At 41.8% G+C, this 23,355-nt stretch overlaps 1 protein-coding gene across 9 annotated transcripts in view; it reads right to left on the reverse strand.

The window, feature by feature from the left end:
* The window catches only part of NR5A2 (nuclear receptor subfamily 5 group A member 2), a 165,880-nt gene that overhangs the window by 41,014 nt on the left and 101,511 nt on the right, over positions 1-23,355 (reverse strand). For all 9 annotated transcript variants that reach the window (XM_061633933.1, XM_061633939.1, XM_061633934.1 and 6 more), the window contains one exon: positions 16,907-17,026. In XM_061633933.1, coding sequence (XP_061489917.1) covers positions 16,907-17,026 — 120 coding nt within the window. The remainder of the gene's footprint in view (positions 1-16,906; positions 17,027-23,355) is intronic.

Here is a 23,355-nt window from a genome sequence, read left to right on the forward strand (position 1 = left end):
TATATTTATTTATTTCTATCCCACCCTTCCTCCCACAAGGAGCCCAGGGTGGCAAACAAAAACACTAAAAGCACTTTAAAATATCTTAAAAACAAAAGACTTTAAAACATATTAGAACAAAGACATCCTTAAAAATATCTTAAAACAAAACATCTTAAAAACATCTTTTTAAAACCTTTAAAAACAACTGGGATAAGGTCTCTGCTTAAAAGGCTTGTTGAAAGATATCTCAGTAATCCATACAACAATCCTGCAAGATATATCTGTGTTATTACCCCTTTATTGTAGTTTGGAGGATTTGGATTGGTTGATTTTGGATTGGTTGAAAGAATGCCTACATGTCCAAGACTTGTGATTGCATTGCTGAGGTTTGATTTGAATCAGAAACTTCATGGATCATAGTTTATACTCTGATGGCCACTTCATACATTACATCAGGGATAGCAAATGTGGTGCCTTCCAGATGTTGTGGACTACAATTCCCATCATCTCTATTAGTCATGCTGGCTGGGGCTGTTGGGAGTTGGAGTCCAAAATATGTTGAGGATATCATGTTGGCTACACTCACATTACATAAAAACAAACTCATGTTTGCAACCAAGCATAAACTCCGCAGCTAATTACAAAGCACACCCTGTGAGACATTTGCTTGACACATTCACACTTGAGGTAAGTGTACATCTAAACAGTGTGTGAAGAGCCATTCTGCTACACTTTGCCAACTCTTTTATAACTGTTCTCCAGATGTCAAGCCTAATTTATCAAAACTACAGACATTTCAGCCTGCAAATTACAAGATTTAAAAAGTCATGTTAATTTTTCTATCCTAACTGTAGCTGTAACTATGCCATATCTATGACAATATTTAGTGCTGTTTCATGTGGCAAAAATCACACATAAAAATAAAGCATATCTATTTGTGTAAGAGTGTCATCATGTGTAATTCATATGGCTGCCAAAAGATGGTGCTAGCCTTGTGAACTACAGCATGATGACAATCATGGAGGCGGGGACTGGAGGAGAAGAGGAGACTAAGACTGAGACAGAGGAGGGGCGGCAGTGGTGACATGACAAATATGATGAGGAAGTAAGACCAGGACTGAAGGAGGAGAAGAGGCTGAGATAGAGGAAGGGTGGGCAGCTCAGGAGGCAGAGGCAGCTGATGGGAAGCCCTAAAAGAGGGAAGAAAGTCTTGAGTGGAGGAGCAATGGAGATAGCCTGTATGCTGTTGAAAGTAGCCGTGGGGTGGGGGCTTGCAAAGGGCTCAGTGTGGCTGTACATACCTGTTCCCTTCTGGAAACATGCCCATGCAGCCAAAGCAAGCTGTCATAAGAACATAAGAAGAGCCTGCTGGATCAGGCCAGTGGCCCATCTAGTCCAGCATCCTGTTCTCACAGTGGCCAACCAATCCCTTCCCCCCCCCCGCATGTGAAAGGGCAGAGGAACTTTTCCCTCATCCTCTCCAATGGTTGGGGAGGAGTGCTAAGAAGGATTGACCTCCCCCCACCTGCATCACCTGATGCAATCAATCTAGGTTAATTCGAGTGTGCAAGAGAGCTCCTTATGGGAGCACCCGAACCCAGCACTAAGCTGGATTGACTTTCCCCTGCATCAGCTGACGTGAAGGGAGATCAATCCAGCATGGTGGGGGGGAAAGGGAAAATGTTGACTTCTTCACCCCCAATGTTGGAGGGGGGTGCTAAGCAAGACTGATTTTATCAACTGATGCAAAAGGAGAGCAATCAGCTTGATTTGGGGGCATGAGGGAGGTCCCCACAGGGAACCCAAATTTGCTCCGTGTGGGGTTTGGAGCCCTGAAGTCCAGACTTTAAAGCACCTTGGAGGCACCAACTTTTACAAGCAAGGGAGCTCTCTCATGCACCCAAATCAAGCTGGATTGGACAGAGGCAGGCAAGAAGGGGGTCACTTTGGTGGCAGGGGTGTGTGTGGCTTTGGTGAGCTTTAAAGGGAGGAGGTGGCTTTGGTGACTTGTAAAGGGAGGGGGTTTCTTTTGGTGATTTGTAAAGGGAGAACAGGGTTGCCTTTAACAACCTGTAAAGGAAGGGGGGCTGGCTTTGGTGAGGGAATGGCTGGCAAGGGGTTGATTGGGGGCAGGAGGGTAGGCAGGGTTGGTGAATGAAGTGAACAGGGGAGCAGCCCCTAGTATGTATGTATAGATATAGATATATGATTACTTTATTTGGATCATATTCAAGACAGCATTTCAGGTTAGAGGTTTAAATCCTGCTGACCTTAATGTGATAATCTCTCTTGACTTTGAAAGATGTGTGCCCCCCCCAATTGGAAACTAAGATAAGCAGTCATATTTCTTACAATGGTATTGGAATGAGGCTTATTGCCATGGGGTACTTTTATTTATTTACGTTATAAACTTATTTATAGGCCACCTTTCTGTGCATGGCCCACAAATGCAACTTACATATAATAAAAACACAATGGAGTTCTTTTATTGTGTATTTTAATAATGTATGGATTTTGTAATTGATAATAACTTTAGAAGCCATCCTGGCACTGAAGTGGTATATTATACAGCCATGAGAGTGGCTGTATACTATAGCCAGTGGGGATTTTTCACATTCCGCAATGTTAAATTGAAAATGCCCCCCATGCCATTCTGAGGCTTCCCATAAGCTCATTTCAAAACAAAACCTTACAAAACATATAGTCCTGAACTCAGAAACGCTTGCTTAACAACCCTGTCAATTTTCATGGTGGTACACAAAACAGACATAGAGAATTGACAGTTCAAAGTGTAAAAAGAGAGGAAAAAACCTCGGAGCCCTTTTGGACTTTTTTCTCTGAGCGTTCTCATAATCTGTTGAAATTCATTAGAAATCAGCCATATTCACAGAGTACCTGTAATCCTAATACTGTCCTTGCCCCATACTCTGACCTTCATCTTCTGCAGTTGAAAAGTTGAAAAAATGCCTGGCTGATTTTTAATTAATTTAATAAATTTTGGCTGGAACCCAATGATAACGCAGAGCATGCTGAGTAAGAACCAACTGTCAGAGTTCTGAAAGCCTCACAGCTGCTGAGCTTAGCTAATCAGGGGGCCACACCCACACCAGACTTTGATTTCATGTGAGACAGTCATGGCTTCCCTCAAAGAATCCTGGGAAGTGTGGTTTGTGAAGGGTGCTAAGAGACTCCTATTCCCCTGAGAGAATGGTTTAACAGTCAGCCACTCTGATTGAAGGTCTGTGAGGGGAACAGGGCATCTCCTAGCAACTCTAAGCACCCTTCACTAACCACACTTCCCAGGATTCTTTGGGAGAAGCGATGACTGTCTAAAGTGAAATAAAGGCCTGGTGTGGATGTGGCCAGGGAAAGCTTTGGTTTAAATTTGGTAGGAGGATACAGGTACCTGCTGTAGAATAAAGTGTGGGGGAAACCATGAAAAAGAATGATACTGTTCACAATGTTTTCCTTTTGGAAAGGAAAGGGGCTTCTCCTCTGCCCAATCCCCACCCATCCAATATCCTCTCCTCCCCCTTCCTCCTGCCTCCTCCCCTCCCTGCCCCTCCTCCAGGTCAGTTTCACCTATCATAAGCATGATTGCACAGGAGTAAATTCCACTGAACTCAAAAAGCATGCAAAAGATCAAACCTGCCCTCCTCTCCTCCTCCGTCCTATCCCCTCCCTCTTGCCCCTTCCCTCCCCCTTCCTTCACCCCTCCCTTCCCCCTTCTGCTTCCAATCCCCTCCTCCCTCCCCCTCCTACTCCCCCATTGTAAGTTTTATCTTTCCTAGGACTATGATGTGGGAGACCAGGGTTTGAATTTATTTATGCATTTTATTTATAAAATTTATATACCACTTTATTGTAAAGACAGTCGGTGTGGTGTCGTGGTTAGAGTGTTGGACTATGACCTGGGAGACCAGGGTTCAAATCCCCACACAGCCATAAAGTTCACTGGGTGACCTTGGGCCAGTCACTGCCTCTCAGCATCAGAGGAAGGCAATGGTAAACCACCTCTGAATACCGCTTACCATGAAAACCCTCTTCATAGGGTCACCATAAGTGGGGATCGACTTGAAGGCAGTCCATTTCCATTTTCATAGCCCACAGATATTTCTATCAAACTTTAAAAAGCAGGGAAATTGGACAGCTCAGAGGCACATGTTACCAAATTCTTCCAAGCTACACAGCAAGTGGATTGGACTCTGTGAAAGACAAACCCAAATTGGGTTTGCATTTTGACAAATTTGTAGGGCAGTGCAATATCTCAGAGAGGAGGTCAGGTCTCCTGCTCCCCTGGTGCATTCACTATAGTTGTCCAATTTCCCTCTTTTTTAAAGTTTGATAGAAATATCTTTTGGCTATAGGTACGTTCTTAAACTGCAAGGTGTTTTGCCTGTTAGTCCCTCTTCCCAGGCAAGATAGTGGCAGTGGTTAGGGATGGGGGAGAAATTTCAGTTCTTATTTAAAGGTGAACCTACACAATTTGCACTTTCCAAAACAATATGTGAACAAAAGCACAGCGATTCTTCAAAATTTGCACTTCTTTAAATTTTGCAGTACCAGTTCTCCAGCCAAGTAATGTGTACAAAAATGCATATGCTAGGGTAAAGTGTGCATATAAATGCATATATTAGTAACATACAAAAATGTGTATTAGGAAAACTTGTTTTGCAAAAAATGTGTATACTGTATTAGGGAAAATGTGGAGTAAAATGCTGATGAATTTTCATTCGGACTTTTAAAAATTGCAAACTGGTGTGCTAATGTGGAGAACTCAATATAAGATTGGAAGAATGAGAAACCCAAATGGACAGATTCACTCATCCCTAATGGTGGGCCCCCCAGGAAAATGGCACTTTCTTATGCCAGCTGCCAGTGAAGAGGCTCATATTGGGCCCATTGCTGTCATGTGATGGCGGTAGGGATGACTCAGGATCCAGTGGATGCTTTGCCAGGCCAGCTGTGTACCCTGCCCACCCCTGAAATGCCTTATTGGATATTACCAGTGGGGATACTGCTTACAGGAACTTCTGCCCACCCAGGGAATGTGCACTGAGGTGCTCAGAGCTTGGAAAAGTAACTTTTTTGAACTACAACTCCCATCAGCCCCAGCCAGCATGCTGGCTGGGGCTGATGGGAGTTGTAGTTCAAAAAAGTTACTTTTCCAAGCTCTGGCAGGTGCTCTGTACTGTTGGAGCTCCCCCATGGGTGGAGGCCAGCAGAGCCAGACAAGACTGGATGGAGGGCCATCTCTGTCTTATCCAAACCCCCTCTAGTCCACTGGACTGAAAGTTTGGAGAGTAGCTTAAAACATCTTTTCAGTAAATAAAGACATAAAACCGTGCTTTTAATGTAAGCAAATGACATTATTCCACCACAGGACAGTAACTAGGTTATGGTTTTAGAAAAGTGTGACTACAGCAAAGACATCTAATGAACAGCTGGATTTCCTTTCTGTGATTTATTGTGTGTGTGGGTCTGAATCCCTTGGTGAGGTAAGCAACTGTAGTTGCTATAAGAGAAAAAATATGAGCTTTACTTCTTAATAATAAGTTAAGATGTTGGGATGGATGTCATGGACCTCTGCCTGTACTACTGAGATGATATAATGGGAAAGCCCAAAGGTAGATTATCCCACCCTCTGCTGCTGGAGGGCTCTCAGCTCCTCTTGCAGATGCATTTAATATTTGCAGAACCAGCAAATTTGTCTGGGAGGCAAGTCTTCATCTGCCACTCACCCACAGCCGACTGTATTAAATTTTTATATTTATTGACATTTCATTACCATAATTGACTGCACTTGGTTCCTTAGTAGAAGGCACAGGGATGCCTCCTAAGCAGGAGAATTGGTCTCTTGAGTCAGATTTGCAATTAAAAACAAGGCAGAATGGATTTTTTTTATTGTGTAAATATGATGAGTTGAATTTTCAGCTTTAACTAGAGAATACAGAGCACTGAGAAAACCTTTTTCACGAGTGAGCAAAATTATGAGCCTGTGGAAAGACGACCCCCAAAGGTGTCAATCAGTTTATATATACTCAACTGTGCATGAAAAAACCCAGTTAATGTATCTTCTGGGGGGCGGGGTCAGTGGGAAGTGTTCTTATTACAGTGAATATTATCTTCTCTGCTTAGTCTATGGCCTACTTGTCTATGGAAAAGGCAGCCTTTTGAGCTAATATATAAGAGGGTATGACTGAAAATTGTAGGGGAAAATGTGGGGTATGTTTTGAGGTTGAATTTGACATATGGATGGCTATTCAGATATGTAAGACCTATACATGACAATGTTCACTGGGTGACTCCTGATACAATTATGTCTGTGTGATGCTCAAGTAGTGCTCACTTGTTTCAGAGCTGAAGTGGTATGATAAACTCATTGTTGTGAACAGCGTGTATACTCATATCCTTTACCTCACTTTTTGTCTTGGACCAAACTTGTTTTTTTTAGGTTTCTGCTGTGCTTCAAAAATTGAGGAAAAACCTATTTGGCCAGATAGAACAGTATAACAGATGAAGGAGTGTCTTCAATGTAGGCAATGATAGCTCTGTCATATGACCCACAACACTCTGATAAACCATTGTTTTTCTCCTATTCTGGAAGCCATTGCTTCATGCAGCTAATATACTTCAAACAATGGTTGGTGCCTAGCAAAAATTTGGAGTTATCAACCATTGTTTCCTACCACTAAACATTCCCATGAATCCCTTATGATCCTCCCCACTTTAAGACCCAATAGTAATCACAAACCCATGGGTCCCAGTCCCACACTTATGCATGTGCAGCTCAGATAAAAGATTCTGAATAGCACTAACTGGCTATCTGAAGGAAAGAGTGAAGGAGATTAAATCCAGCCTTGCTTCACATCCTGAATAACAGGAAGCACAGGAACATGGGAAACTGCCTTATAGTGAGTCAGACCATTGGTCAATCTAGCTCAGTATTATCTATGCAGACTGGCAGTGGCTTCTAGGGTTTCAGGCAGGAGTCTCTATCGGCCCTACCTGGAGATGCTGGGACTGAACCAGCATGTAAAGCAGATACTCTACCACTGAGCAGTGACCCTTTAATTTATTCAGAATTTCTAACCAGTATTACGTGTGGGGAGCCATATGGGGCGCCCGGCTTCCTTACATGGATGGCTCCTAGCTAGGTCAAAAAACTGAAGCATATACTTGTGCTGAATATTCTCCCATTCACTGGATGATAGTCAATGAAGTCCTACTCAGAGGAGACCAATTAAAATTAATGAACCTAAGTGAGTCACGTCCATCAACTTCAGTAGGTTTACTCTGAGTAGAAATAGCATTGAGTATCACCAAAAAAAAGCTGGAAACCCCTTGGGATCCCCTTCTAGCAGACGTGCACCCCTTTCTATTCCTTTCAGGGCCATGAAAGTGCCATTTTTTCCCTCCATTTCAACTGCAAATCAATATCAGATATTCGCTGTTCAAAACCTTTAGCTGAGGGAAAACAAGAACAAACTTAAATGGAAACCCAAGGGGTGTCCAAGCTGCAGAGAAAATCTGGAAAACCTATTGAAAATGACATCTGTTAGACACAGGTTTCTGTACATGTGAAAGTTATCCTTAGCTGGTATGAAGTATTGGGAAAGGGTTCTTAAAGGTGTTTTTGAAATCACAGAACATGACCTATCAGTTGCTTCTATGGTTGCCTTCATGTCCTTCAAACTGAAGGGCTGGGAATGCTGTAAAGATAGGGGTCTGGCTATGAATCATTTAGTTAAGATCACGATTGCAAAGCAGTGTACATCCCTCCAACATTCCATCTGCTAAGAATTGGTTGATAAAAGTCTTAAGAGGTAGTGGAAACTGGCACATTAACTGCCGTGGTTTATCCGAGTGATGGGAAAGGTACTACAGACATGTTGTCTCTTTATTAGATGCTGGGATAAACATTTTTGCAGAGAGGGGATTGAAAAGCATTTGCTTTCAGTTCTGTGAATAATTAAAGTTAATGATCCATGTAGCTAATTAGAACTTTGTCGTTGTTGTATGCATTAAAATAAGTGCATGTGTCTTGAATTTTTCTATTTTTAATCAAATCTTAGTCTCTTGTATTTTTGTATTTATTTTTTTTATATAAGACATTAGCTGAAATAGTTGTCTCAATGTTTTGATCAGAATCTGGTCTTGGCATTAGTGCAATTTCACAAGTCAGAGTATAGTACTGGAAGTAAACCAGTAGTGCCTAATCATGGGTGCCACGATGAGAGCGCTGGTCAATTAACATTGGATCCTTAGGCAACTTCTTCTAGAAGGGATTCCTGTTAAAATGATTATACTGACATTAAAACTAATTTAGCACTCCACCAATACAAATTTACATGACTGTGAGCACTTTATGAAGATTATTTATGATTGCAAATTACATTTTATCTGCAATGACCATAGATACTATTTATATAATATAAACATTATATAAATATTTTTTCAGTGATAACTTTTGGGAAAAAGCAGAAGGCTTTTGTATGTTAAGAGAAGAAATGAGTTCATCCTGGATAGAGGCATGGTGAAATCAAATTAATTAAAATTGTGATGACTTGTACAGTATATGATGCCTGTCATTTTAACATGATATGCCAATAATAGAAGATAATGAATTAAGTTGCCAGCAGACCTCTCCCTCAGGATGATGTTACAGAGGTTGCTAATTAGTTCCAATATGCATATAGTAAAATTGATAACTCTTCAAAGTGCTATAAAATACACATTTATGGACCAATGGTGCACTGTGAAGAGGGAAAAAACCTAGTTGCAATTTTCTGTGCTTGTTCCTTTTATATATGGTCACTCTCCAAACAGTCAAATAGAGGTGAGGTGCCAAATAGTTAAGGCAGGTGTGGACAGATTTCAGGCTTATGGGATCTACTTAATTTTTTACTAGATCCCTTTAGTCTACCAGCCAGAGCCAAGTACAAAAAAAGTGGCTCAGATGGGTGGATTTACTCAAACTCTTAAGGAACAGGTGCCTCTGAGTGTCATGAATTTACCAGAAACAAGCTCACAAGTCCTCTCACACAAAAATCCACACCTGGATTTTCCCTGAGTGTTCTTTTTCAGCAATGTAATTTCAGGTTAGAGTCATTAAGACATAAGAACATAAGATGTTGCCTTACAGGGCCGGCTCCAGGCATGTGGGGGCCCTTGGGCATCAGCTTGCCCTGGCCCCCAGGTGGGTGGGTGTGCGTGCATGCGTGCACCCGCCCCCCCATGGCCCCCTACCTGTCTAGTCTTTACCATTGCCCTAAATGAAGATGGCGGCCGCAGTTTCCCTAAGGGGAATAAAGCCTCCGCCACCATCTTTGTTGATGGCACACGTGCGTGCTATGCGCGCACATCTCTGCCATCCACTAAGATGGCGGCAGCGGTTTCAGTACCTTAGGGAAGCTGCGGCCGCCATCTTCATTAAGGGCAATGCTCAAAAGCCAGCTGACAGGTAAGTGGGGGGTGTGGGGGGGCACGGATCGTGGAAGGGGAACAGAGGGCCCCTCATGGGCCCCTCAGAGGCTCCTGTAGCTCCGGGGCCCTCGGGCCAGTGCCCAACCTGGCTGCCCTTTAGAACCGGCCCTGTTGCCTTATACTGAGTGAGATCACTGGTGCATCAAGCTTAGAATTGTCAACAGTGACTGCCAGCGTCTCTAGAGGGTTTCAGAAAGGCAACATTTCCAGCTTGGAGATGCTGGGGATTGAATCTAGGACCTTCTGCATGCAAAACACATGCTCTGCCGCTGAGCTACGGCCGTCCCCTGAATAACTAGTTAGACACCTGGTCGACAGAAACCCTTGCTGATCTACTGCAAACCACCCAGATATCGACATTTTGCTTACTCTTCAGTAGGCTGTCATTTGTGTACATTCCTAGCTAGATACATGTGGTTCCTGACTATCATCTGCACATCCTCCCTCCTCTCGAACTAGAGAAAGACATGCTTAGCAGTGATCTGAGCAAAGCTAGCCAAGCTGCTGCGTGCACATGCACTCAGTAAATCTAGCAATGACAGTCCTCCACATCTGCTGAATCAAAACCCCTATCTTCTCTAGCCATTGGCCAGGCTGTCTGGGGCTGATAGGAGTTGGAGTCCAGAAACATCCAGAGAGCCACAGGTGCAGGTTCCTTATCCGTGCTTTAGATAATAATATTAGACTTGCCAGTTGATCAATATTTTTGATGAATAATATCCACTTTTAAAACAATTAATTCATTAAATTTAAATAAATCTTTGATATTTTCTTTTAAATAACCTATTTAAGGTATTGTGCCAGACTTTAAAGAGCTTTAAAATACAAGTTTCATTAACTTACAGGCCTGTTGAATAAAATTTTCTCTCCTGTTAAAATTGGCCCCCACCTCTGAAATGAATCAAATGTTAGTAGTTGCTCCTGCAGGCTTGCCCAAATTGTGACCCACCAAGTAAAACATGGCTCACCAGTCATGGATAGTGACGCACCAGACACCAGATAAAACTCTTGGTGTTGTTGCTGACTGCTAAAGTAAGAGGTGGCAAGCTCCTGGCACACCATAATATTTGGCTGGTGGCCTATGTTAAGCATAGTGGGTTTCATCATGCAAAACTGATCTACTGTCTAAAAACAGATTAAAGCCTTGCAAGCTCAGTAATGCTTGTAATAGTCCTAGCCAGGTGCTAGGGCCAGATTGAGGGAGAGGTAACCCAGGTGACAACTGCCTGTGAAGTTGGGTTTCAGGGGGGTGCGCCTGTCAACTCAACAAATAGTTGAAACAAATAGTACGAGCAGTTCATTTCCACTTGAAAAGCTGGCAACAATGATCTGCACGACCAGCATTCTATTTCACTAAGATTCATTGTTTTTAAAGAAAAAATTGTGAAGAATTTGACATTGCATGTGAGTGGTTGTGATCAAATCCATGTGTGCATATTTATCATGAATGACAAGGGTCCTTTTTCATGCAAATCATACACCAAAGTCATGGAAAGGGTTGTAAATGCAATAAAATTGGTTTTAAACTGTTTTTAATGTTGTATTTTAAATTGTGACCTACCCTGGGACCTTAGGCGGGTAAATCATCATAATCATCATAGTATTCAAAACTTGAACAAATGGAAGGGTGATGATGTTCCTTATCTGGGGTGCCATTTGGGCTAAGGCTAGCTCTGCCAGGTAGTGTAATGAGTAACTTCACATGAAATTTTCAGCACCAGTAAGAAAATATTGTTTTCAGCTGTAGCAATAGTTAAGTTAGGCCATGCTGCAAAATAAAGCTCAGTGCTTATAACATGGAGCAAGTGAGACCTCTACTATTACAACTGAATCAAGAAACTAACACAGTCTATGCAGTTGGCACTAAGGAGATTTATGGCCCTATCCCAAAACTTGCTACACCAGCAAATAAGTGTTTTGTAAGGGGCATATTGACTGCTGCATCAGTGCAGTGTCATAAACTGTCATTGCTTGAAGGTGAGGATCTGAAAGAAGGGGAAACATCTAGGTTCAGGTTTGAACCAGGGATCCTGGCTTAAACAAGGATTTATGAAGGATTTATGATTTGTTGAACTAACCATTGTTTTAAGCTAGAATCCCTGGCTGGAATATAATGGTAAACTGAGCTCCTTTAAAAGTAAAACTAAACTCTGCTAAACTCTTCCAGTTATGCAGGAGATGCAGTTCAGAGAGGGGGATGTGCAAGTCTGGCTCTTTGCTTGGGTTTGTTGAGGCTTATCCATGCAGTGCTGAGCCATGGTTTAGTACTATGTGCAAATGCAAGCAGTGCTATCATCAGTGTAACCGGGTGTGGACTGGCCAAAATGCCAATTGTAATATCACCCTGAACCTAAACATTTTCTCTTTTTTTAGATTCTCGCCTTCGAGCAGTGATAGCATATGACGTACTTGTGCAGCAGCCAGTATGTTCCTTTGAAAAGCATGTATTTGTTGGTGTTACAAGTTTGGGGATAGGACAGGAGGAGGATATGGGAATGTGGTTTAGCATAATGGTGAACACAGCCATTCTGTAGTCTACAGTGCTCAAGGTACTTGTGGATCAGTGGAAAGATCTGCCTGGGAAGGAGTAAATATTTTGTGCTAGTGCAGATCACTTTTATCTTGTCTCTTTTGGCTCATAACAGGCCAAAATACAGAACAGAATGTTCATTTAAAAATAAAGTAATGGCCTTTAAGTTGCTCCACACTTAGTAGTGGTTGATATGGTGGAGCACTATGTGAAACAGACAGTAGACTCTGCATGGTAATAGAACAGAATTCTGTTCCTGTTCTAACTTGTAAAGGCTATGAGGTGGTGGTGATGGTGGTGAGTAGTTGCTGAGTGGATAGTCACCCTGGCCTTCAGCAGGGGTGACTATCCACTCAGTAGCTACACACTTACATTGTGCTGACTGTGGCACCCCCACCCCTCTACTGCCACTTCCCAGCACCTCAGGGTATGAGCAGAATTCTCCTTCTCACTCTACTGCCAAGCATTGGCTGCTGGTGAACTGCCTCACCAACCACCACTACTATATGTGGTAAAACCCAAATGGAGGATTCTTTCCGGAAGTTTGAAAGAGCCTCAGACTGGAGTTGGTCTGAATTTCACATCTGGAGTGTACCAGGTTGGGAAAGGCTGATCTAGACTATTTTAAAGAGGAATCTCAAACTGACTTGGGAGGAGCAAAGCTTACGGGTGATGTTCAGTCGATAACAATTTGTCACAGGGAATAATCCTTATTTTTATCTCTGTGGAATCAGGGAGAGATTGATGGGGGCATTAGGCTCACCTTGAGTGGCAGATTTCTGCTACTTGAGACATGGTGTGCTCAGCAGGTATGCAGAGAAGCACTTGGGGAGATGGGCCGTTCAAATCTTTCAAACATCCAAGAAGGTATAAAATAAAAGTTGAAAGAGATTTTCAATCTGCTGGGTGTGCTGGTCTCTGTGCATGGAGGACACTTGAAATAAGACAGATACATTGCTTTGTTTTAAGGAAGCGAAGCTATTATGCTATGTGCATTAATTTTTTTTAAAAAAGAGTTAGGCATTTTATTCTGAGGCCTTTCTCCACCACATGTTGGCTGGGGAATGAATGGGAAGTGACAGGCTACGTTAGAGTTGTGTAAAAAAAATGAGATAACCTGGGATCAGTCAAGTGCAGAAGAGTAACAGATGAACGTTACTCTTGAGATTTGTTGACTGCCCTCCTTTTCCATCTTCATCCCTATCCATTGGGCCAACATAACAAAGACAGCAATTATAGCAAATAACGCTACTTTGTACTTTGCAACCTTGAAGAAATTTAACTTTCTTTGAAAGTGCACAAAATAAAATGTGAAAACTGAACATATACATAAGAAAAACCATTGCAATATTGTGCATCTGGCAAACAACACTTCATTCCTGGTTTTTAAATAATTTGGGGTGGCGAAGCACTTTATTTGTTTTTAAATTAGTAATCATTATTGCAAATGAGTAGTGTTTTGTGAAACATAGTGAGTAATGGAAAACGTGGTTTGAAGGAACTGCTAATGGACCAGATCAGAAGTCTTTATGTAAGAATTGGTAACTAATAATGCAGTCCTATACATTTCTATTCAGAAGTAAGCCCCACTGATTTTAGTGGCACTTTCCCTCAGATAAAGGGGTACAGGACTGCAGTCTAAATTTGCTTCTTTTCTGTTCCCATTCTGGTATCTACTAAATTGTAAGTTTGAGGAATATGATGACCAAAAATAAAAATAAAAGCTGCCAATGTTCCAGTGACAAATGCTGCCAGAAACACACGTGAAGTTGAAGTTGGAAAGAGCCTGACAGGGCAGGGCCAGAAATGGAGTTAATCTAAATTAGAAATTACTTTGATTTAATCCGAGGCTATATCTCTGCCTAGGAGGATAGGAGGATTAGGAGGATTATATATATATATAAAAGACATTTCATGATTTGTAGTCGGTGTGATTGAGCCTCTGATTGTCTAAATGTGATTAAATGCTCTGCTTTGTCTTTGCAACCCATGATCATTTATTTAAGGGCTATCCAAGTGGCTTATGCAGTTCAGAAATTATCTGGCACAGAGCTACATAGAATAGCTTTTAGCTTTTGGAAAATTTGTCCCAGGTTTGATGCATTTCCTAGGAACATATTGCCATGCAGGGCTCATTGAAATTGATGAGATTGTAAACTGCTTAACTTTGACTGGATCATGCCTATGGTTAATACAGCTCTGATAAAATGGCTTATTCAGTTTGCCTCATATAATATATGTCTTTTTGCCTCACGCACACTGTACATGCAACTATTCTTGTAAGCACAAAGGAATGACTCTACATGGTTTAAATTAGGGCTAAGTCTCTCTATGCAAATTTTGAATAGCAATTGAATAATGTAGTTTGCAGTCCAAACAAGCAACTGTTTCCTCATATGTATATAAATTGAAGCAGTTTAGGTTTCAGCTACTTAAATGCCAGTGGACCATCATTTGGTTTCACTTTGAATCAGAAATAAAACACAGAAAATGCACTCTGCCTCCCCATGACACCATACATTCTTTTCCATTAGAGCTGAAAGACATTTTCAAAGAGTAAGGTTTTCATTTAATTTGTCTTGTCACTCTCATTTACTTTGCTGAGACTCTTGGAAATTATAAATGAACAGGGCCACGACATATGGGGACTTCTCTTGCAACACCCCGTCAGAATGATGGTAAGCTGTGCAAGATCATGGCAGTGCTCAGGTTTTATTGGGACTTGCCTGTGCAGGAGAACTTCCTGGAGGCTGGTGACCTCTATGGCTTTTATGCTTAACTTTTAAAGCTATTTCTGATTTTCCTGATTTGAGCAGAAGGGGCTCACTGGATGGAATGGAGCTGCTATTTGACGTGGGGAGGTTGATGCAGTGCAGACACAGTGGCCCTCCGTTCCCCCTCTCCCTCCCAATAAGCGACAGCAACTCATCTGCCGGGAAGCTTCCACCCCACTTGGCAAGCTGTTTTTGATTTTGAGTATTTCAAATAGTCCCACTTCTCAGGCACTACTTCAGAAGCATAAACTTCAACATAAAAAGATTCTGTGCTAATATATTCAGCTACTGACATAAACTGTGCACACTGAACATGTTTGCAAAATGTGCTTATTTTGCATAATTCATCCTCATTTTTTGACAGTCATAAGGAAGAGCAAACAGCTGTCCATGGCACTGACAGCTTTCCCCCACAACTGGACATTCTGCTCAATACCATTTCCAGTTTCAGAGATTTGCCCAGGCATTGCCTATTTATTCTTAAGACTGCCTTCGCAGAGGGATTGCGTAAAAGCCTTGACTAAAATATAATATGTGATTCTATATATTGTTGCAAGGAATGAAAACAAACAGTGCACATGCAACACCAAGTCAATAAACAATCCTAGCCAGACAGAGGCATCGTGGCTAGGTGGTTCCTGAGTCCAGATGACTAGTCAATTGCCTTCTTGGGATGGGGTCATACTGCCTCTGAAATTCATAGTCTGGGGGTGCCCATGGATCCATCTTTGTCACTAGAGACCCAGGTGACCTCAGTGGCTAGAAGTGCCTTTTACCAGTTTTGGCTGGTAACACAGCTATGGCCATTTCTGGACTGGGATAGCCTGACCACTGTTGTCCCTGTGCTGGTAACCTTCAGGCTGGATTACTGTAATGTGTTCTGTGTGGGGCTGTCCTTGATGTTGGTCCCAAATGCAGTGGTGCGACTGCTTACGGAGGCAGGATATATCTGACATGTTACCTCGCTACTGAAAAAATTGCACTGGCTGTCCATTAGCTACCAGGCTAAGCTCAAGGTACTGGTTTGGGGGTATAAAGCCCTATACAGCTTGGGACCGGGATACCTGAAAGATGATTTTATCCCTTATATACCCAGTTAATCATTGCACTCTGCAGGTGAGGGCCTGTTGCAGATGCCATCTCATCAGGAGGTCTGTTCTGCACGACATAGGAAGCGGACCTTTAGTCTTGTGGCACCTACCCTTTGGAATTCCCTCTCCTTAAATATTAGACAGGAGCAATCCCTGTTATCTTTTTGGCATCTACTGAAGACCTTCCTTTTTCAACAAGCCTTTTAAGTAGAGACCTTATCCCAGTCTGCATCTGTGCTGGCAGTGTTTTTAGATTTTTTTAAAAAAAGATGTTTTAAAGATTTATTTTAAAAGATGTTTTAAATATGTTTTAAAAGAAGTTTTGTTTTTAAGATGTTTTAAAAGATGTTTTTAGTGGTTTTGTTTGCTGCCCTGGGCTCCTTCTGGGAGAAAGGCTGAGATATAAATTTAATAAATAAATAAACCATGGCATAGCATGAACAAGCAAATATGCAGGTTCCTGGAGTGGAGATAACGGCTGGGGTGCTCCTTCTGCAGGTCTTGATGCTGGTGCGGTATGTGGGTCTAACCCATGATTTGGCGGAGCGTACGTCTGAACTTGGGCTCATGGCTTATCTTGCAATATTTGACCTGACAAATATTGGTTTTCATTGCTTTGGGTGTTCTTGTTTTTCCTGGAATGTTCCTTTTAATTCATACAGTCTGCTTCTAGTTCTATTATGACAACTCTTTCCACAAACAAAGAAGAACACATTATCTAAAGGTTGGGCTGACTTATTTATTTATTTGAAATAAATCTCTAAGATTAGAAGAAACCAAAAAAGCCGTATTATGCTATATATGCTACACCTATGGCATACCATTATTTAAATGTAAATATCTGCATTTAAAAGTTATATTTGCTCTTATGTGTAACTATCATGTTTAGATCAGAAATAGAATGTCCACGTCATCTTATACCATTTTGTAACCAATACCTCAGTTCGGTGGGAAATGCTTTCAGTGTAGCACAGGAGTGTTAATTTCTAGTGTTTGGAAAAAGGGTTAATAACAATATCAGTATTTTTAGGCTGCCAACTCACTTGTTGCCCAGTGACTAGGAGGATAGAACCTTCTTTCCCATGTACCACTTGGCGATAAATATGATCTAGAATTAAGAGTTCACTCCAGCAGTTCTGAAGCAGCTTCATTTGGTCATCAACCTGTAGACAAAGAAAAATTATGGTGATGCCTCAGTGACTTGTTATTGGTATTGTTTACTCTTGAGTTTTCTAGTGAGGAACCTTAGCCCGAGGGGTGAATGTGGCCCTCCAGGCCTCTCTTTCTAGGCAATACTCTCTCCATTGTGGTAATTGTTTTCCATAGATTTATCATAAGCCGCTGGCTGTAAAACCCTTCTGTCACATGGGTAGAGCCAATCACATGCATCCTTACCATAGAATCTGAAGCCCTATATAGCTGGGACCAGGATACCTGAAAGATCATCTTACCCCTTATATACCCAGCTGATCACTGCAATCTGCAGGTGAGGGTGTCCTGCAGATACCATCTCATCAGGAGGTCTGTTCTGCACAACATAGGAAATGGACCTTTAGTGTTGTGGCACCTACCCTTTGGAATTCACTCCATCCCTATAATCTTTTCAGCGCCTCTTTCAACAAGCCTTTTAAGTAGAGACCTTATCCCAGTCTGCATCTGTGTTGGAATTGTTTTTAGATTTTTAAAAAAAATCAATTTATTTTTAAAAATGTGCTTAAATTTGCTTTGTTTTTTAGATGTTTGTAGTGTTATTGTTTCCCACCCTGGTCTTATTAGAGGAAGGGCTGGATATAAATTTAAATTTAATAAGAACAACAACAACACCTCCCTCTTGTGTGGGGATGGTGTGTCTTGGCTACATAAGCAACAACAGGCTACATAAAAAACGGCTACATAAGCTGCCCTGGGCTCCTACTGTGAGGAAGGGTGGGATGTAAATCAAATAATAAATAAATAAATAAAATGAACAACACTCTTGCCTGAACATCAGAAATAGAAATATTTGTTTATTCTTTAAGGAATATATACTCTGTCTTTCCCAAAAGTGGACAGGCAGAGCAATCCAACTAATGGGAAGCCGGCAGAAGGGGTGCTGGTGCAGGAGGAGCCAGTGGGAAGCTCCACAGCATCCATTTCCCATTTGGGAGTCGCCAGGCCGGTGGAACATTGGCTCCACTGGGAGCTGCACACACAAGCAAAAAAAGAAAAAGCCTGCTCTCACGAATACCGCTACCAGTGAGTAAGCGCTCCCCATTGACTGCCATTAGAATTATTTTCTTAGATCAGCCTTTTTGTCGTGGAACTTTGGCTCAGATCAAGACCCACAGCAGCACTCCGAACTGGAGTTGGATGTTGCCTAAGGGTGGGGCTGAGCCGGCCCCAGATCCATTAGCCCTTGAGTTGCTCTGATAGCTGGCACCAGCCAGAATTTGGCTGAATGCTGCGCTAACCCGGAGCTAGTAGAGGGATCAGGCCCAATCTACCTCCCTCCCCTCCACAGCTGCCACAGGGCTCCAGTGCAGGGCTCCAGTTGCAGCGGCAGGGAGTTAGGATTGCTCTGCCAACCATGCTCACTAACAAGTCACATTGAGTTCAATTATTAATGGAAGGATCTGTCCATTTTGGTTCTTTCCATTTTTTCCAATCCAGTTAGTTCTTCAAATTTCTGCTGTGATTTGCAATTTTTTTTAAAAAAAGATCCTCATGAAACTTCTGCAGCATTTTAATGTGAATTTCTCCTCACACACACCTTTTTGCATGGTTTTGACTAATGTACACATTTTTGCAAGCATTTTCTCCTAATATCATTCATTTTTGTATGCTATTTTCATGAATATATCCATTTTATGCACACTTTCACCTAAAACATGTAGTTTTGGTTTTGTTTGAGAACTGCATTGCAAAATTCAGATAAGTGTGAATTTCAGAGAATGGTTGTGTTTCAGTTCTTACATCGTTTCAGAAATTGGAAATTGGATAGATTTGGCTTTAAAGGGTTTCTCTCTCCCCCATCCCTAATTTCAATAAATCTACTCTAAGTATGACTAAGTTTAGGTCCGGCCCATTGCCCTTTAAATCACAAGAGTTAAAGTAACACAGAGAAGACTTTTCTTTGCCTGTAGTCTATGGGCCAAAAATGGCAGCCACATATAGTAAAACTTACATCTGTTGGGATGCCACAGTAGTTGGTATATCCCCAGTACCACTCTAACATATGCTTGGCTGCTGCTGGTACTTGGTGGGGAATGAATGCAGATTGTCGTGACATTGCAACATCAGAGATGCTCTTCTAGATCAGGGGTGGGGAAGCTTTTTCAGCCCAAGGGCCACGTTGTCTTGTGGGCAACCTTCGAAGAGCCCTTTTCAAGTGTTGGATGTCGCCAAAGTGAGTGTGGCCAGACACATGCCACTCTCCATCCTTCAGCCAGGCAAGCAAGAAGCATTAGCACAGTTCAAGGGCACATTTCAGCCAGGTAGAATCACTAAGGAGGATGCAGAGCAGGGCCAAGGAGAGATGTGACTGGGGGCATGGTCTGGGTACAGTCTCGAGGGCTGGATAAAGAGGGTTGAAGGGCCACATTTAGCCCTCCAGTCTGAGGTTCGCCACCCCTGTTCTAGACGTTGCATGGCTCCCATTTTTGTTGGCAGCAGCTTGTTTCATGTATCATCTAGTCTGACCCACTTATGAGCCAAGAGACCCTCATGTTAATTCAGTTGTGAGGACCTATCCAACATTCTCTCCCCAAGAACAGATTGACCTTTTGGGCTAGTAGCATCATGGAGCCAGGCTGTCACGTGACCATCTGGGTCTTGGCGGGATCCGGTAGGGTGCACAAAGCAGATGGATTTATAATTAACACCCTCTCATATTACTTGCCAGTCACACACCTCTTTGACAATATCACTGGATGAAAGGAAGAGGAGAGGAACATAGCAGATGGATATATTACTAAGTCAAAGTGAAGCTTCTGTTATCACAGGAGCATCCTTGCTTAGTCCCCACCCTGCATGTAGCCACAATAATTCATTTCTGCTTAGATCACAAACCAAGGCTAAGCCTATACTGTATTTAAAAAGTTCTTTTTGACTCTGCCCCAGTTGTATTTATCTCCCATGCCATTTCTAACAAAGCCACCTGTTCTCTGGGAGAGAAGATTGCAGTTGTGACTTGTTGAAAAAGTAGGAGTCACAGATCCTCTGCACTTTTCCCACAGATGTGTCAGATTGCGTTCAGTTATAACATTGTGTTTGTTTCTTGGCACTGTTTTACTAGAAGGTTTTAAAGATAAATGGTAACTGTGTTTAAGATTAATAGTTGTTTGTTAGCAATAGGTAGAGTTGCCTCATCTGCACTCTAAAAATGTGTGGAAACAAAGGATTATCTCCCATGCTAGTCCTATTCATAGGTCCACTGAAATTAATGGACATGACTAACTTAGGTCCTCTAATTTCAGTGGGCCTACTCTGAGTAAAACTTAGTTGGATACAACTCCAAATTAAGGGGTTTCTAATGTTCATTTTCAAATAATCAGTATTACCAGGATAATGACTGCAAGTCATTGGGCTATAAATGTATTAAGAATTATTAAAGGGAATGCACACTGGGAGAGATGTTTCCCTACAGCTGCAGTCCTGCTCTCAACACCTTTTGCCACTCCAGAAGGTTCTCCACATGTGGCTTCTTATGCTGCACAAAGGACTGTGGCATGAACAAGGCTCAGAAAGCCCTACTATATGTGCAAAACCCGGTCCATAACTCTTTGGATCCCCATTAATCTTTATTGCTGCAATTTTGAGCACACCCTTCTTTGATTTGTGATCGAAGTGCAGGTCACAACATAAAACGTATTCTACAAATCAAAATCACATAAGCAAGTTACAATGTAGAAGTTAAAACAGGAAGTACAATTTTAAAACAACCTTAAAATGTTGTAGACCCAGCTTCCCACATTATGTCAATCCCCTATCAAAGCCTGAGCAAAGAGGTATGCCTTCAGCTGGCTCCAAAAGTTAAACAATGCAGCGTAACTATTGTTATTGTTAGACTTTATTAGTCACTTTTTGGCAAAGCCAGATTCAAAGGGGCATAAAAGATAAAGAGAAAACATATACATAAATGCAATTCATAAAACAATTCTAAAATGAAAAATTGGAAAGACTAAAACTGTATTCACTAATAGGCAAAAAACCTTGCGGTTTCAGAATGCACCTATAGCCCACAGATATTTCTATCAAACTTTAAAAAGCAGGGAAATTGGGCAGCTATAGTGAATGCACCAGGGGAGCAGGAGACCTGAACCCCTCTCTGAGATATTGTACTGCCCTACAAAGTTGTCAAAATGCAAACACAATTTGGGTTGGTCTTTCACAGTCCAATCCACTTGCTGTGTAGCTTGGAAGAATTTGGTAACGTGCCTCTGAGCATATGGTGAGTGGTGGCAACACCTGCCATCTCCAAAGATGGAGAATTATATTTTTGTATGTTTGCTGGTGTTCTTCTTATTTTGCTTCTTTCCTGTGTTACTAATGTTTCTACAGAGAATCTAAACTAGAAAATTTTATTTCCCTCATTATTCATCCTAGAAATCTGTGTCAAATGTATTTTTATTAATTTCAAAGCCTTTTTATTGGTCAATGTCATATGATGGTGAAGATAGCCTTTTTGTTTCAAACTGGAGGTTATGGTCTATTTCTGTTTTGGGTGCATTAAACAGTTGGACCTGAAACTGCAGTTTAATGTAAAATCAGACTGATTACAATATGCTGCTACTTTAGCAATGACTCTAGTTGTTGGAGAAAAAGAGGATGCATGTTTTCAGCCTGCTATGTTTAAACCACTTTATTTAAGGCAAGGTGTTCACAATCAATTAAAAACATAGAGCACACCTAGAATTTTGCTAGAATACATTTCACCTCCCACTGTTTTATCTTGTGCAAATTAAGACACTTCTGAGGTCCACTGGAGACTATTTTGCAGAAGTCAGTGCCATTATTCCACAATTATGTTTGGAGTTTTTTTAGTATAAATTTTGCAAAGTGTTGCTGTACTTCACATATTCATAGAAACAAAAGCAAAAGAAAATGATTTCCTATAGAAAACTTCACTAAAATTGCAAAGTAAATCAGACATATTTAAAGTGACCATCTGAACTATATAAACTGTCTTAATAATGTTGCTTCCTCCCGGCTAAAACAAGATCAGCACAGGACATATCTTCTTTCTATTATATGGGCTGATTACAGGTGTTGCCATCACTCACCATATGCTCAGAGGCACATGTTACCAAATTCTTCCAAGCTACACAGCAAGTGTATTGGACTGTGAAAGACCAACCCAAATTGTGTTTGCATTTTGACAACTTTGTAGGGCAGTACAATATCTCAGAGAGGGGTTCAGGTCTCCTGCTCCCCTGGTGCATTCACTATAGCTGCCCAATTTCCCTGCTTTTTAAAGTTTGGTAGAAATATCTGTGGGCTATAGGTACATTCTTAAACCACAAGGTTTTTTGCCTATTAGTGAATTTCCCTGCTTTTTAATCCAGGAGGTAAGAAATGGGATCCTGTGCAAGTTTGCTGAGAATGGATTGATCATTTGCATGCTTATTGAGTTAAGTGGGATTTACACACACACACACACAACACAGCAATCATGCTTAGGATAGGTGAAACTGACCACAGGGGATGGGGAAGGGAGGAGGGGGAGGAGGGAGGGGTGGGAAGGCAGAGGGGAGGACTGGGATGGGAGCAGGGAGGAGGGGGAGGGGAGAAGGACAGATGTGGTCGTTTGCATGTTTTACTGAGTTCAGTGGGATTTACTCCTGTGCAATCATGCTTAGGATAGGTAAAACTGACTGGGGGGGAGGGACGGAGGGCTGGAGTGGGCAGGGAAGGCGGCAGAAGGAAGAGGGGAGGAGAAAGGGAGAGGAAAGGGGAAGGAGGGAAAAGGCAGGTCTGATCATTTGTATGATTATTGAGTTGAATCGGATATACTCCTATGCAATCATGATTAGGAAAGGTAAAACTGACCAGACTGGGCCTGCCAACCAAGACGTCTTCTGTATCTTTCACAGTTGGGCAGGGGGAAGGGACAATTCTACCTTGTGGTTTTTCCTATTACAGTGTTGCAAGAACACCGGCACTTGGCTGACTTTCTCTTCTCCTAAAGATACAGGATCAGTCTCAGGCCCTGAACCTGGCAACCCTACCTCCCACCCAAATTTAAAACAAAGCTGTCCCTGGCCACATCCACACCAGGCCTCTATTACACTCTGGACAATCATTATTTATTTATCTATTTATTTAGTGTATTTATATACCACCCCATAGCCGAAGCTCTCTGGGCGGTTTACAATAACTAAAATCATTAAAAACAAATATACAAATTTAAAAACACATCTTTTAAAAACAATTTAAAAGAATTTATCATGGCTTCTCTCAAAGCCATGGCTCAAAGCCAATCATGGCTTCTCTCAAAGAATCCTGGGAAGTGTAG

This window comes from Rhineura floridana, chromosome 6 (assembly GCF_030035675.1).
Source record: "Rhineura floridana isolate rRhiFlo1 chromosome 6, rRhiFlo1.hap2, whole genome shotgun sequence".
In the NCBI taxonomy this organism is placed as follows: Eukaryota; Metazoa; Chordata; class Lepidosauria; order Squamata; family Rhineuridae; genus Rhineura; species Rhineura floridana.